Source organism: Pygocentrus nattereri, chromosome 4 (genome assembly GCF_015220715.1).
Source record: "Pygocentrus nattereri isolate fPygNat1 chromosome 4, fPygNat1.pri, whole genome shotgun sequence".
In the NCBI taxonomy this organism is placed as follows: domain Eukaryota; kingdom Metazoa; phylum Chordata; class Actinopteri; order Characiformes; family Serrasalmidae; genus Pygocentrus; species Pygocentrus nattereri.
The window spans coordinates 20468255-20480917 of NC_051214.1; the positions used below are offsets into that span (position 1 = coordinate 20468255).

Sequence of the window (12663 nt, forward strand, 5' to 3'; positions counted from 1 at the left end):
CATTCACCTTTTTATTCTCTTTTCCCTCCTAATACTGAAAAGCCCCTCCTCCCACTCTATTAGCCATCAATTGTTTTCCAGCCCTGTGTAGTTATGACCTGCATAGGCGCTGTGAACACCTTCCGGAGGTAATTGGGATTAAGATCATCCTCTTCATTTTTAGGCATGGAAAGTCAAAGCCTCTGTCTGTGATGGTGTAAAAATTCTTTTCGTTTCTCTAAAACAACAGTGAGAGTCTACTCTTCTGTGTGTGGACCTGGCATCCTGCTTGTGATCAGGCTGTGTCTGTTGCCATTTTTAAAATGTGTGAAACATTTGATAAAAGCTTTCCAGCAATGCAAGTGATCGAATACCACAAATGTTTATGTGTAGCAGATGATCTCTGGCTTTACATCTACAAGGTGTACTGACAAGGTAGGAGTCGTGCCTAATAGACAGGACACTGAGTAAAAACTTCAGCAGCACTGCTGTGTCTGATCCACTCAGACCAACACCACCTCAGTGAGCTGAGAATGATCCACCACCCAAATAGTATCTGCTCTGTGAGGGTCCATGGGGGTCCTGACCACTGAAGAACAGGGTAAAACAAAGTATCAGAGACACAGATGGACTACAGTCTGTAACTGAAATAAGGGGTGGTCATACTGTAATATATATATACACCTATAATTGAAAGCCAAACAGGCAATATTTAATGAACTTTGATATATATAGAATGAACATTTATATATATATATATATATATATATATATATATATATAAATAATAATTAAAAAGGCCCGATATGGACAGTCGTAAAAAATGTCCTTGTCAGACAAAGCATATAGGTATCAAAAAGTACAAATTTAACATAGCAAATATAATGATAGCCAATGGGATCCCTAGGATGGTCAGAGAGGAGGACTGAAGAAATCACCCCAGGGAGGGGTAATGAGCATATTCGAAATACATTATAAAACCTGATGTAATGTGTTGGATGTTTGCATTTTGGCTGTGGGAGCCATCTTGTCACCTGAAACTTAATAAAAAGCCTTGTCCTCTCCTTCCTCAAAAGAACCACTGGCTGAAGTTTGGTTTTTCATTTTTCTTTAAACTTCTGCAAGAATGCTTTTTAATCTTTTTGACTGTATTGCTGTTTTGTATTTTGCAAGAACGTTATTCAAATCTTTTGATTTTAAGTACCTTTTTTGCATTAGAGAACAGAATAATTTAGCACTAAAACTTAATTTCGAATTAACTGATAAGCAACATGCATGTTTTTTTCACACATCGTCTGGGACTCAGGGTAGGAAGGCTGGGCGCTCTGAGTCCCGACACGACTCTGATTGGTAAGAACTTACTGGAGGAGTGGCACAAGGTACATTACTGGGGTCTATTATTTTCCTAGCCCTGGATAATCTAGGCAACAGGGTCCATAGTAGTCAAATGATGTTGAAGCCAACCCAATGCAACATCATGACAGTGACTTTTAAGAAGAACCCAACTTCCCCTACACCCCTTTACCTGTCCAGACAACCGCTACCATCTTGCAAAGTTATCAAGGTACTTGGAGTTTTGATTCAGTCAGATTTACAATAGGACCATCCCACACAGGCTATTGTAAAGAAAGCAAATACCAGACTTCATTTCTTGAGAATACTAAGAAGACCTGGAATGGCAATCTCTGATCTAACTTTGACATACGCAGGTTCAATCATACCAGATTGAGACTTTCCAGAAACGCGCATGCCAAATCATCATCGGCAGGTCTTATTCTACCTTTCAAGAAGCCCTTCAAGCTCTCGCATGACCAACCCTTGAAGAGAATGAAAGTCACTGTTGAAGGGCAGAGGATGGCCAACAAAAACCGTGCGTCAATAAATGGGCATCAACAAACTCCAGGTGGAGCTTAAAGGAAGGGAATTCTGATAGAGTCACCAGTATGTATACACAGTGATCCCTTGGACAGAGTGGTCTGAGAGTGGCTGATAGAAATTGAAGCTCCACCCATCTGTAGCTTCAATAGATATATAATTTGACATGCTGCAGAAGAAGAGTCAGATGAGACCATAATTTCTGTTTGATAAAGACTCTTGAGAGCAAAGGAAAACCATGCCAAATGAAAACTGAGGTATGTCACTCCTTGCCCTACTCTTTATGATGACAAACACACTAACACTGAGCAGGACACAAAATAGTAAACGCACACTGTAACTGAGGAACAACGCTACAATACACACAACCCCAGTGTTATAATACTGCTGACAGTTGACTGTGGAATATTTAGTAGCAAGGAAAGATCACAACTGGACTTGTTGCACAGGTGGCATCCTGTCACAGTACTTCGCTGCAGCTCCTGAGTGACCCATTCTTTCACAAATGTTTGTAGAAGCAGTCTGCACACCTGTGGCCATGGAAGTGATTGGAACACCCAAATTCAATTCTTTGGAGGGGTGAGTGAATACTTTGGGCAATATAGTGTAATCTGTCTGCATAGATACTATATCAAGATCTCTTGCTAATGTCATGCAGTTAATTGTATTTCAACTATGTTCATTCCATCAACTGGGTGAGTTTTCGTTAAAGAAAAAAGGCTCTAAAGCCCCATCTATTCAGCAATAACTTGGTGGAAAACAGTATTTTGCTTTCAAATGCTAGTATAGGACTTGCCACCTCATAACTGAATTGCTAAAAAGGTAGGAGGGATAGTGGTATTTTGATCACATTTTCTTCTTTGGCCAATCATTTAACCTTACCCACCTTCTTTTGGTAAACAAACCCAACTGCTAGCCAATTACATTTCAGGTTTGTAATTACTCATGTTACAACAGCAAAGTTGTATTCCAATCCATAAGTTGGGATATAATAGATAAACACCATTACTGCCAAAGCCAGGTGCCCAAATCCCCTCAGCCATGTAAAAAGCAAATGAAGGTCAATAAAGAATGGCCTCAGGCAGCATTCCCAAGCAAATTTACTCCATCATCTATGAGATTGTTGGCTTGGAGACAGACTTGCTCTTTAGCTACTTTAACCTTCTACTATAGAAGGAAACCAAAGAAGCAAGGTGTCAGTACACTGGATGGGGTCAAGCCACAACTTGCAGCAATATCCTTTACTCCACATTCTTTTGAGACCCTAGGCTTTGCTCAAAGCTAAGGCAGCTTCTTTACCCATCTATTACAGGGTTACCTAGTCACCTTGAGAAGCATTTAAGAAACTTGCTGGACCCAAATCATACACCAGTGTCAGGGCAAAGACCCATTACACAGTATGTGAAGGCGATATTTTTATTCCACAAGATTTGGATTTCCCTGAAGCTCAGGTGGTACAGTTTCAGCCTTCTCTGTGAAGATGACTTCCCCACTAGACACTACCGTCAGTTGATGAGAAGACTTCCGTCCTGCTGCGACAACATCTCTTCCTGTGGGGCAGAAAAAAGTGAAATGAGTCCAAGCAGGGAGGGGGAGAACACCTTCCACCACACAGATTCTACTTACTTTGCCTGCTGCATCTTGGTTCACAGGAGTCAGCTGCAGTTAACTGACACACTGATGTACTACAGTGGATGAACACCTGGAAAAAGAACAAGAAACTGAGCAACAACCCCCTTGTCTTCATGAACAAGCTTATCAGAAGTGAAACATTACCTTCTCTTGCAAGGGAGCCATGGAGGCATGATCCACAAACGCGAACATCTTCAGGACAAAGCGCTTGTAATGGCTGGGGAACTGAAGTCCAGACGACCCATCAACTGGAATGGGAGTAGTCAGGTAGCTGTCATGCTGGTATGGGCACCTGTGGAGAACCCCAGGTCAACACTATGCCTGTATTAAAGCACTAGACCAGGGGTACCCAATCCTGGATTGAGCACCCTTGCACTGCATCCAACTCACCCATCCACCAGAAGCTCCCACTGAGGAATGCTGAAGGGGTCAGGGGAAGAGGTTGCCCAGCAACGTCCCAAGACCAGCGCAATATTGGGATCCGTCCTCCCCAATATACGCACTTCAACATACACAGGCTCCCTCAGAACCTTAGTCACAGGGTAGTCAGCATCACCGTAGTACGATGTATAGGCCGCTTGTGCTGTTGAGAACCACAATTCATTGTAGGTACCAGAGACAAGACAAACGCTCACAGCTGTCCAGACAGAAGTAGCTTACCTTGCATACAGCCCTTTGTCACACACTGACCACTGCCTAGTCTTAGTTCTACCATGAGGGGTCCAGAAGCAGCTACAGGCATAGGAGGATTATTTGAGGCAAGCTGAACAGCCAGTGCTGCAACAGTTGCATCAGCATACCTACACTGGAAGTAAAGCCTGGCAAAGGGAGGGAGACATTAGCAGAAGCCCTTGAACTAACATCTACTACATGACTTGGGTTTCCACTCACTCATAGTGGCTGTCTCTTGTGATGGCACCAAGGGGTCCCACTCCAACTTCATAGGAGGAGGACATTTTGTTCTCATAGACCACATAGCCACCCAGCTCCTGGAGAAAGAACAAACATAGCACACATTGAGAGCACCAATACAAAACAAGCCCCACCCACCTGAAAGCTGAACACCTCAAACCAACCATTGCTCTTGTGCCACAAGCAGTTACAGGAAACTGGTAGATAGCAAAGTCAGCGTTGGAATCAACAGCACTGCAGGGGGCGTCACTTCCTCCCAGCAGGCTGATTGAATCCAGGCTCAGTCTGGGTAGCGTTGTATCCCTGGCCACCACCAACACAAACTGGCCATCTATCGTGCACTGGACAGTCACTAGAAACAAGAAGGGAAGAGGTTTTGTAGTTTTCATTTTAACCATTAGAAATGAAAGTTCATAAAATCAACACCGAGACAAACTCTTACCAGTTCTCCCATAGTAGCACTGCTGCCCATCAAAACAGCAGTTTATAGCACCACACTGAGCAGCATCTATACCAGGTTCGCCACAAGGAACCCTGTCAACATCATCCACTCCACAGATATGAGGAGTGACCACTGGTTGTTGAGGATCAAGTAGCCCAGGAAAGTGAGGGAGAGGCTGCTTTGCTTCTTGTGGAGGATCACGTGGCCCAGGAAAGTGAGGGAGAGGCCACTTTGCTTCTTGTGGAGGATCACGTGGCCCAGGAAAGTGAGGGACAGGCCGCTTTGCTGCTTGTGGACTCCACGGAGATACTGCTGTAATGCCCAAACTGTTCAAGTGCACAAAAAGTGCTACACAAGCTATACTCACCCACATTTTTACCATAATCCTCAAACTGCTTTTGCTAACAAGTAGCTTGCCACCCCCACATTCACCTTTTTATTCTCTTTTCCCTCCTAATACTGAAAAGCCCCTCCTCCCACTCTATTAGCCATCAATTGTTTTCCAGCCCTGTGTAGTTATGACCTGCATAGGCGCTGTGAACACCTTCCGGAGGTAATTGGGATTAAGATCATCCTCTTCATTTTTAGGCATGGAAAGTCAAAGCCTCTGTCTGTGATGGTGTAAAAATTCTTTTCGTTTCTCTAAAACAACAGTGAGAGTCTACTCTTCTGTGTGTGGACCTGGCATCCTGCTTGTGATCAGGCTGTGTCTGTTGCCATTTTTAAAATGTGTGAAACATTTGATAAAAGCTTTCCAGCAATGCAAGTGATCGAATACCACAAATGTTTATGTGTAGCAGATGATCTCTGGCTTTACATCTACAAGGTGTACTGACAAGGTAGGAGTCGTGCCTAATAGACAGGACACTGAGTAAAAACTTCAGCAGCACTGCTGTGTCTGATCCACTCAGACCAACACCACCTCAGTGAGCTGAGAATGATCCACCACCCAAATAGTATCTGCTCTGTGAGGGTCCATGGGGGTCCTGACCACTGAAGAACAGGGTAAAACAAAGTATCAGAGACACAGATGGACTACAGTCAGTAACTGAAATAAGGGGTGGTCATACTGTAATATATATATACACCTATAATTGAAAGCCAAACAGGCAATATTTAATGAACTTTGATATATATAGAATGAACATTTATATATATATATATATATATATATATATATATATATATATATATATATATATAATAATAATTAAAAAGGCCCGATATGGACAGTCGTAAAAAAATGTCCTTGTCAGACAAAGCATATAGGTATCAAAAAGTACAAATTTAACATAGCAAATATAATGATAGCCAATGGGATCCCTAGGATGGTCAGAGAGGAGGACTGAAGAAATCACCCCAGGGAGGGGTAATGAGCATATTCGAAATACATTATAAAACCTGATGTAATGTGTTGGATGTTTGCATTTTGGCTGTGGGAGCCATCTTGTCACCTGAAACTTAATAAAAAGCCTTGTCCTCTCCTTCCTCAAAAGAACCACTGGCTGAAGTTTGGTTTTTCATTTTTCTTTAAACTTCTGCAAGAATGCTTTTTAATCTTTTTGACTGTATTGCTGTTTTGTATTTTGCAAGAACGTTATTCAAATCTTTTGATTTTAAGTACCTTTTTTGCATTAGAGAACAGAATAATTTAGCACTAAAACTTAATTTCGAATTAACTGATAAGCAACATGCATGTTTTTTTCACACATCGTCTGGGACTCAGGGTAGGAAGGCTGGGCGCTCTGAGTCCCGACACGACTCTGATTGGTAAGAACTTACTGGAGGAGTGGCACAAGGTACATTACTGGGGTCTATTATTTTCCTAGCCCTGGATAATCTAGGCAACAGGGTCCATAGTAGTCAAATGATGTTGAAGCCAACCCAATGCAACATCATGACAGTGACTTTTAAGAAGAACCCAACTTCCCCTACACCCCTTTACCTGTCCAGACAACCGCTACCATCTTGCAAAGTTATCAAGGTAATTGGAGTTTTGATTCAGTCAGATTTACAATAGGACCATCCCACACAGGCTATTGTAAAGAAAGCAAATACCAGACTTCATTTCTTGAGAATACTAAGAAGACCTGGAATGGCAATCTCTGATCTAACTTTGACATACGCAGGTTCAATCATACCAGATTGAGACTTTCCAGAAACGCGCATGCCAAATCATCATCGGCAGGTCTTATTCTACCTTTCAAGAAGCCCTTCAAGCTCTCGCATGACCAACCCTTGAAGAGAATGAAAGTCACTGTTGAAGGGCAGAGGATGGCCAACAAAAACCGTGCGTCAATAAATGGGCATCAACAAACTCCAGGTGGAGCTTAAAGGAAGGGAATTCTGATAGAGTCACCAGTACGTATACACAGTGATCCCTTGGACAGAGTGGTCTGAGAGTGGCTGATAGAAATTGAAGCTCCACCCATCTGTAGCTTCAATAGATATATAATTTGACATGCTGCAGAAGAAGAGTCAGATGAGACCATAATTTCTGTTTGATAAAGACTCTTGAGAGCAAAGGAAAACCATGCCAAATGAAAACTGAGGTATGTCACTCCTTGCCCTACTCTTTATGATGACAAACACACTAACACTGAGCAGGACACAAAATAGTAAACGCACACTGTAACTGAGGAACAACGCTACAATACACACAACCCCAGTGTTATAATACTGCTGACAGTTGACTGTGGAATATTTAGTAGCAAGGAAAGATCACAACTGGACTTGTTGCACAGGTGGCATCCTGTCACAGTACTTCGCTGCAGCTCCTGAGTGACCCATTCTTTCACAAATGTTTGTAGAAGCAGTCTGCACACCTGTGGCCATGGAAGTGATTGGAACACCCAAATTCAATTCTTTGGAGGGGTGAGTGAATACTTTGGGCAATATAGTGTAATCTGTCTGCATAGATACTATATCAAGATCTCTTGCTAATGTCATGCAGTTAATTGTATTTCAACTATGTTCATTCCATCAACTGGGTGAGTTTTCGTTAAAGAAAAAAGGCTCTAAAGCCCCATCTATTCAGCAATAACTTGGTGGAAAACAGTATTTTGCTTTCAAATGCTAGTATAGGACTTGCCACCTCATAACTGAATTGCTAAAAAGGTAGGAGGGATAGTGGTATTTTGATCACATTTTCTTCTTTGGCCAATCATTTAACCTTACCCACCTTCTTTTGGTAAACAAACCCAACTGCTAGCCAATTACATTTCAGGTTTGTAATTACTCATGTTACAACAGCAAAGTTGTATTCCAATCCATAAGTTGGGATATAATAGATAAACACCATTACTGCCAAAGCCAGGTGCCCAAATCCCCTCAGCCATGTAAAAAGCAAATGAAGGTCAATAAAGAATGGCCTCAGGCAGCATTCCCAAGCAAATTTACTCCATCATCTATGAGATTGTTGGCTTGGAGACAGACTTGCTCTTTAGCTACTTTAACCTTCTACTATAGAAGGAAACCAAAGAAGCAAGGTGTCAGTACACTGGATGGGGTCAAGCCACAACTTGCAGCAATATCCTTTACTCCACATTCTTTTGAGACCCTAGGCTTTGCTCAAAGCTAAGGCAGCTTCTTTACCCATCTATTACAGGGTTACCTAGTCACCTTGAGAAGCATTTAAGAAACTTGCTGGACCCAAATCATACACCAGTGTCAGGGCAAAGACCCATTACACAGTATGTGAAGGCGATATTTTTATTCCACAAGATTTGGATTTCCCTGAAGCTCAGGTGGTACAGTTTCAGCCTTCTCTGTGAAGATGACTTCCCCACTAGACACTACCGTCAGTTGATGAGAAGACTTCCGTCCTGCTGCGACAACATCTCTTCCTGTGGGGCAGAAAAAAGTGAAATGAGTCCAAGCAGGGAGGGGGAGAACACCTTCCACCACACAGATTCTACTTACTTTGCCTGCTGCATCTTGGTTCACAGGAGTCAGCTGCAGTTAACTGACACACTGATGTACTACAGTGGATGAACACCTGGAAAAAGAACAAGAAACTGAGCAACAACCCCCTTGTCTTCATGAACAAGCTTACCTTCTCTTGCAAGGGAGCCATGGAGGCATGATCCACAAACGCGAACATCTTCAGGACAAAGCGCTTGTAATGGCTGGGGAACTGAAGTCCAGACGACCCATCAACTGGAATGGGAGTAGTCAGGTAGCTGTCATGCTGGTATGGGCACCTGTGGAGAACCCCAGGTCAACACTATGCCTGTATTAAAGCACTAGACCAGGGGTACCCAATCCTGGATTGAGCACCCTTGCACTGCATCCAACTCACCCATCCACCAGAAGCTCCCACTGAGGAATGCTGAAGGGGTCAGGGGAAGAGGTTGCCCAGCAACGTCCCAAGACCAGCGCAATATTGGGATCCGTCCTCCCCAATATACGCACTTCAACATACACAGGCTCCCTCAGAACCTTAGTCACAGGGTAGTCAGCATCACCGTAGTACGATGTATAGGCCGCTTGTGCTGTTGAGAACCACAATTCATTGTAGGTACCAGAGACAAGACAAACGCTCACAGCTGTCCAGACAGAAGTAGCTTACCTTGCATACAGCCCTTTGTCACACACTGACCACTGCCTAGTCTTAGTTCTACCATGAGGGGTCCAGAAGCAGCTACAGGCATAGGAGGATTATTTGAGGCAAGCTGAACAGCCAGTGCTGCAACAGTTGCATCAGCATACCTACACTGGAAGTAAAGCCTGGCAAAGGGAGGGAGACATTAGCAGAAGCCCTTGAACTAACATCTACTACATGACTTGGGTTTCCACTCACTCATAGTGGCTGTCTCTTGTGATGGCACCAAGGGGTCCCACTCCAACTTCATAGGAGGAGGACATTTTGTTCTCATAGACCACATAGCCACCCAGCTCCTGGAGAAAGAACAAACATAGCACACATTGAGAGCACCAATACAAAACAAGCCCCACCCACCTGAAAGCTGAACACCTCAAACCAACCATTGCTCTTGTGCCACAAGCAGTTACAGGAAACTGGTAGATAGCAAAGTCAGCGTTGGAATCAACAGCACTGCAGGGGGCGTCACTTCCTCCCAGCAGGCTGATTGAATCCAGGCTCAGTCTGGGTAGCGTTGTATCCCTGGCCACCACCAACACAAACTGGCCATCTATCGTGCACTGGACAGTCACTAGAAACAAGAAGGGAAGAGGTTTTGTAGTTTTCATTTTAACCATTAGAAATGAAAGTTCATAAAATCAACACCGAGACAAACTCTTACCAGTTCTCCCATAGTAGCACTGCTGCCCATCAAAACAGCAGTTTATAGCACCACACTGAGCAGCATCTATACCAGGTTCGCCACAAGGAACCCTGTCAACATCATCCACTCCACAGATATGAGGAGTGACCACTGGTTGTTGAGGATCAAGTAGCCCAGGAAAGTGAGGGAGAGGCTGCTTTGCTTCTTGTGGAGGATCACGTGGCCCAGGAAAGTGAGGGAGAGGCCACTTTGCTTCTTGTGGAGGATCACGTGGCCCAGGAAAGTGAGGGACAGGCCGCTTTGCTGCTTGTGGACTCCACGGCGATACTGCTGTAATGCCCATACTGTTCAAGTGCACAAAAAGTGCTACACAAGCTATACTCACCCACATTTTTACCATAATCCTCAAACTGCTTTTGCTAACAAGTAGCTTGCCACCCCCACATTCACCTTTTTATTCTCTTTTCCCTCCTAATACTGAAAAGCCCCTCCTCCCACTCTATTAGCCATCAATTGTTTTCCAGCCCTGTGTAGTTATGACCTGCATAGGCGCTGTGAACACCTTCCGGAGGTAATTGGGATTAAGATCATCCTCTTCATTTTTAGGCATGGAAAGTCAAAGCCTCTGTCTGTGATGGTGTAAAAATTCTTTTCGTTTCTCTAAAACAACAGTGAGAGTCTACTCTTCTGTGTGTGGACCTGGCATCCTGCTTGTGATCAGGCTGTGTCTGTTGCCATTTTTAAAATGTGTGAAACATTTGATAAAAGCTTTCCAGCAATGCAAGTGATCGAATACCACAAATGTTTATGTGTAGCAGATGATCTCTGGCTTTACATCTACAAGGTGTACTGACAAGGTAGGAGTCGTGCCTAATAGACAGGACACTGAGTAAAAACTTCAGCAGCACTGCTGTGTCTGATCCACTCAGACCAACACCACCTCAGTGAGCTGAGAATGATCCACCACCCAAATAGTATCTGCTCTGTGAGGGTCCATGGGGGTCCTGACCACTGAAGAACAGGGTAAAACAAAGTATCAGAGACACAGATGGACTACAGTCTGTAACTGAAATAAGGGGTGGTCATACTGTAATATATATATACACCTATAATTGAAAGCCAAACAGGCAATATTTAATGAACTTTGATATATATAGAATGAACATTTATATATATATATATATATATATATATAATTAAAAAGGCCCGATATGGACAGTCGTAAAAAAATGTCCTTGTCAGACAAAGCATATAGGTATCAAAAAGTACAAATTTAACATAGCAATATAATGATAGCCAATGGGATCCCTAGGATGGTCAGAGAGGAGGACTGAAGAAATCACCCCAGGGAGGGGTAATGAGCATATTCGAAATACATTATAAAACCTGATGTAATGTGTTGGATGTTTGCATTTTGGCTGTGGGAGCCATCTTGTCACCTGAAACTTAATAAAAAGCCTTGTCCTCTCCTTCCTCAAAAGAACCACTGGCTGAAGTTTGGTTTTTCATTTTTCTTTAAACTTCTGCAAGAATGCTTTTTAATCTTTTTGACTGTATTGCTGTTTTGTATTTTGCAAGAACGTTATTCAAATCTTTTGATTTTAAGTACCTTTTTTGCATTAGAGAACAGAATAATTTAGCACTAAAACTTAATTTCGAATTAACTGATAAGCAACATGCATGTTTTTTTCACACATCGTCTGGGACTCAGGGTAGGAAGGCTGGGCGCTCTGAGTCCCGACACGACTCTGATTGGTAAGAACTTACTGGAGGAGTGGCACAAGGTACATTACTGGGGTCTATTATTTTCCTAGCCCTGGATAATCTAGGCAACAGGGTCCATAGTAGTCAAATGATGTTGAAGCCAACCCAATGCAACATCATGACAGTGACTTTTAAGAAGAACCCAACTTCCCCTACACCCCTTTACCTGTCCAGACAACCGCTACCATCTTGCAAAGTTATCAAGGTAATTGGAGTTTTGATTCAGTCAGATTTACAATAGGACCATCCCACACAGGCTATTGTAAAGAAAGCAAATACCAGACTTCATTTCTTGAGAATACTAAGAAGACCTGGAATGGCAATCTCTGATCTAACTTTGACATACGCAGGTTCAATCATACCAGATTGAGACTTTCCAGAAACGCGCATGCCAAATCATCATCGGCAGGTCTTATTCTACCTTTCAAGAAGCCCTTCAAGCTCTCGCATGACCAACCCTTGAAGAGAATGAAAGTCACTGTTGAAGGGCAGAGGATGGCCAACAAAAACCGTGCGTCAATAAATGGGCATCAACAAACTCCAGGTGGAGCTTAAAGGAAGGGAATTCTGATAGAGTCACCAGTACGTATACACAGTGATCCCTTGGACAGAGTGGTCTGAGAGTGGCTGATAGAAATTGAAGCTCCACCCATCTGTAGCTTCAATAGATATATAATTTGACATGCTGCAGAAGAAGAGTCAGATGAGACCATAATTTCTGTTTGATAAAGACTCTTGAGAGCAAAGGAAAACCATGCCAAATGAAAACTGAGGTATGTCACTCCTTGCCCTACTCTTTATGATGACAAACAC

The 12663-nt window shown here is 43.0% G+C and overlaps 2 protein-coding genes across 2 annotated transcripts; both read right to left on the reverse strand.

Moving 5' to 3' along the window:
• Positions 1 to 3252: 3252 nt before the first annotated feature.
• LOC119263189 (zona pellucida sperm-binding protein 4-like) lies at positions 3253 to 5265 on the reverse strand. Its single transcript, XM_037537543.1, has 8 exons — positions 4841 to 5265; positions 4563 to 4750; positions 4378 to 4475; positions 4147 to 4304; positions 3877 to 4069; positions 3631 to 3778; positions 3481 to 3556; positions 3253 to 3404 (listed from the first exon to the last, which is right to left on the reverse strand). The coding sequence occupies exons 1-8, from the start codon at positions 5220 to 5222 to the stop codon at positions 3271 to 3273; spliced, it is 1377 nt and encodes a 458-aa protein (XP_037393440.1). The 5' UTR covers positions 5223 to 5265; the 3' UTR covers positions 3253 to 3270.
• A 3268-nt stretch (positions 5266 to 8533) lies between these two features.
• Positions 8534 to 10444, reverse strand: LOC119263195 (zona pellucida sperm-binding protein 4-like). Its single transcript, XM_037537554.1, has 8 exons — positions 10105 to 10444; positions 9827 to 10014; positions 9642 to 9739; positions 9411 to 9568; positions 9141 to 9333; positions 8895 to 9042; positions 8762 to 8837; positions 8534 to 8685 (listed from the first exon to the last, which is right to left on the reverse strand). The coding sequence occupies exons 1-8, from the start codon at positions 10427 to 10429 to the stop codon at positions 8552 to 8554; spliced, it is 1320 nt and encodes a 439-aa protein (XP_037393451.1). The 5' UTR covers positions 10430 to 10444; the 3' UTR covers positions 8534 to 8551.
• Between the last annotated feature and the right edge of the window lie 2219 nt (positions 10445 to 12663).

Bases quoted from the DNA above. Each gene is read 5' to 3' on its own strand.
- LOC119263189 (XM_037537543.1), bottom strand. From the start codon at position 5,222: ATGGTAAAAATGTGGGTGAGTATAGCTTGTGTAGCACTTTTTGTGCAC. The intron at 4,476-4,562 runs GTTGGTTTGAGG...TTCTTTCTCCAG, and splicing joins CTTGTGGCACAAGAGCAATG to GAGCTGGGTGGCTATGTGGT. The intron at 3,779-3,876 runs GTGAGTTGGATG...GGTTCTCCACAG, and splicing joins TGGGAGCTTCTGGTGGATGG to GTGCCCATACCAGCATGACA.
- LOC119263195 (XM_037537554.1), bottom strand. From the start codon at position 10,429: ATGGGCATTACAGCAGTATCGCCGTGGAGTCCACAAGCAGCAAAGCGG. The intron at 9,043-9,140 runs GTGAGTTGGATG...GGTTCTCCACAG, and splicing joins TGGGAGCTTCTGGTGGATGG to GTGCCCATACCAGCATGACA. The intron at 8,838-8,894 runs GTAAGCTTGTTC...TTCTTTTTCCAG, and splicing joins TGGCTCCCTTGCAAGAGAAG to GTGTTCATCCACTGTAGTAC.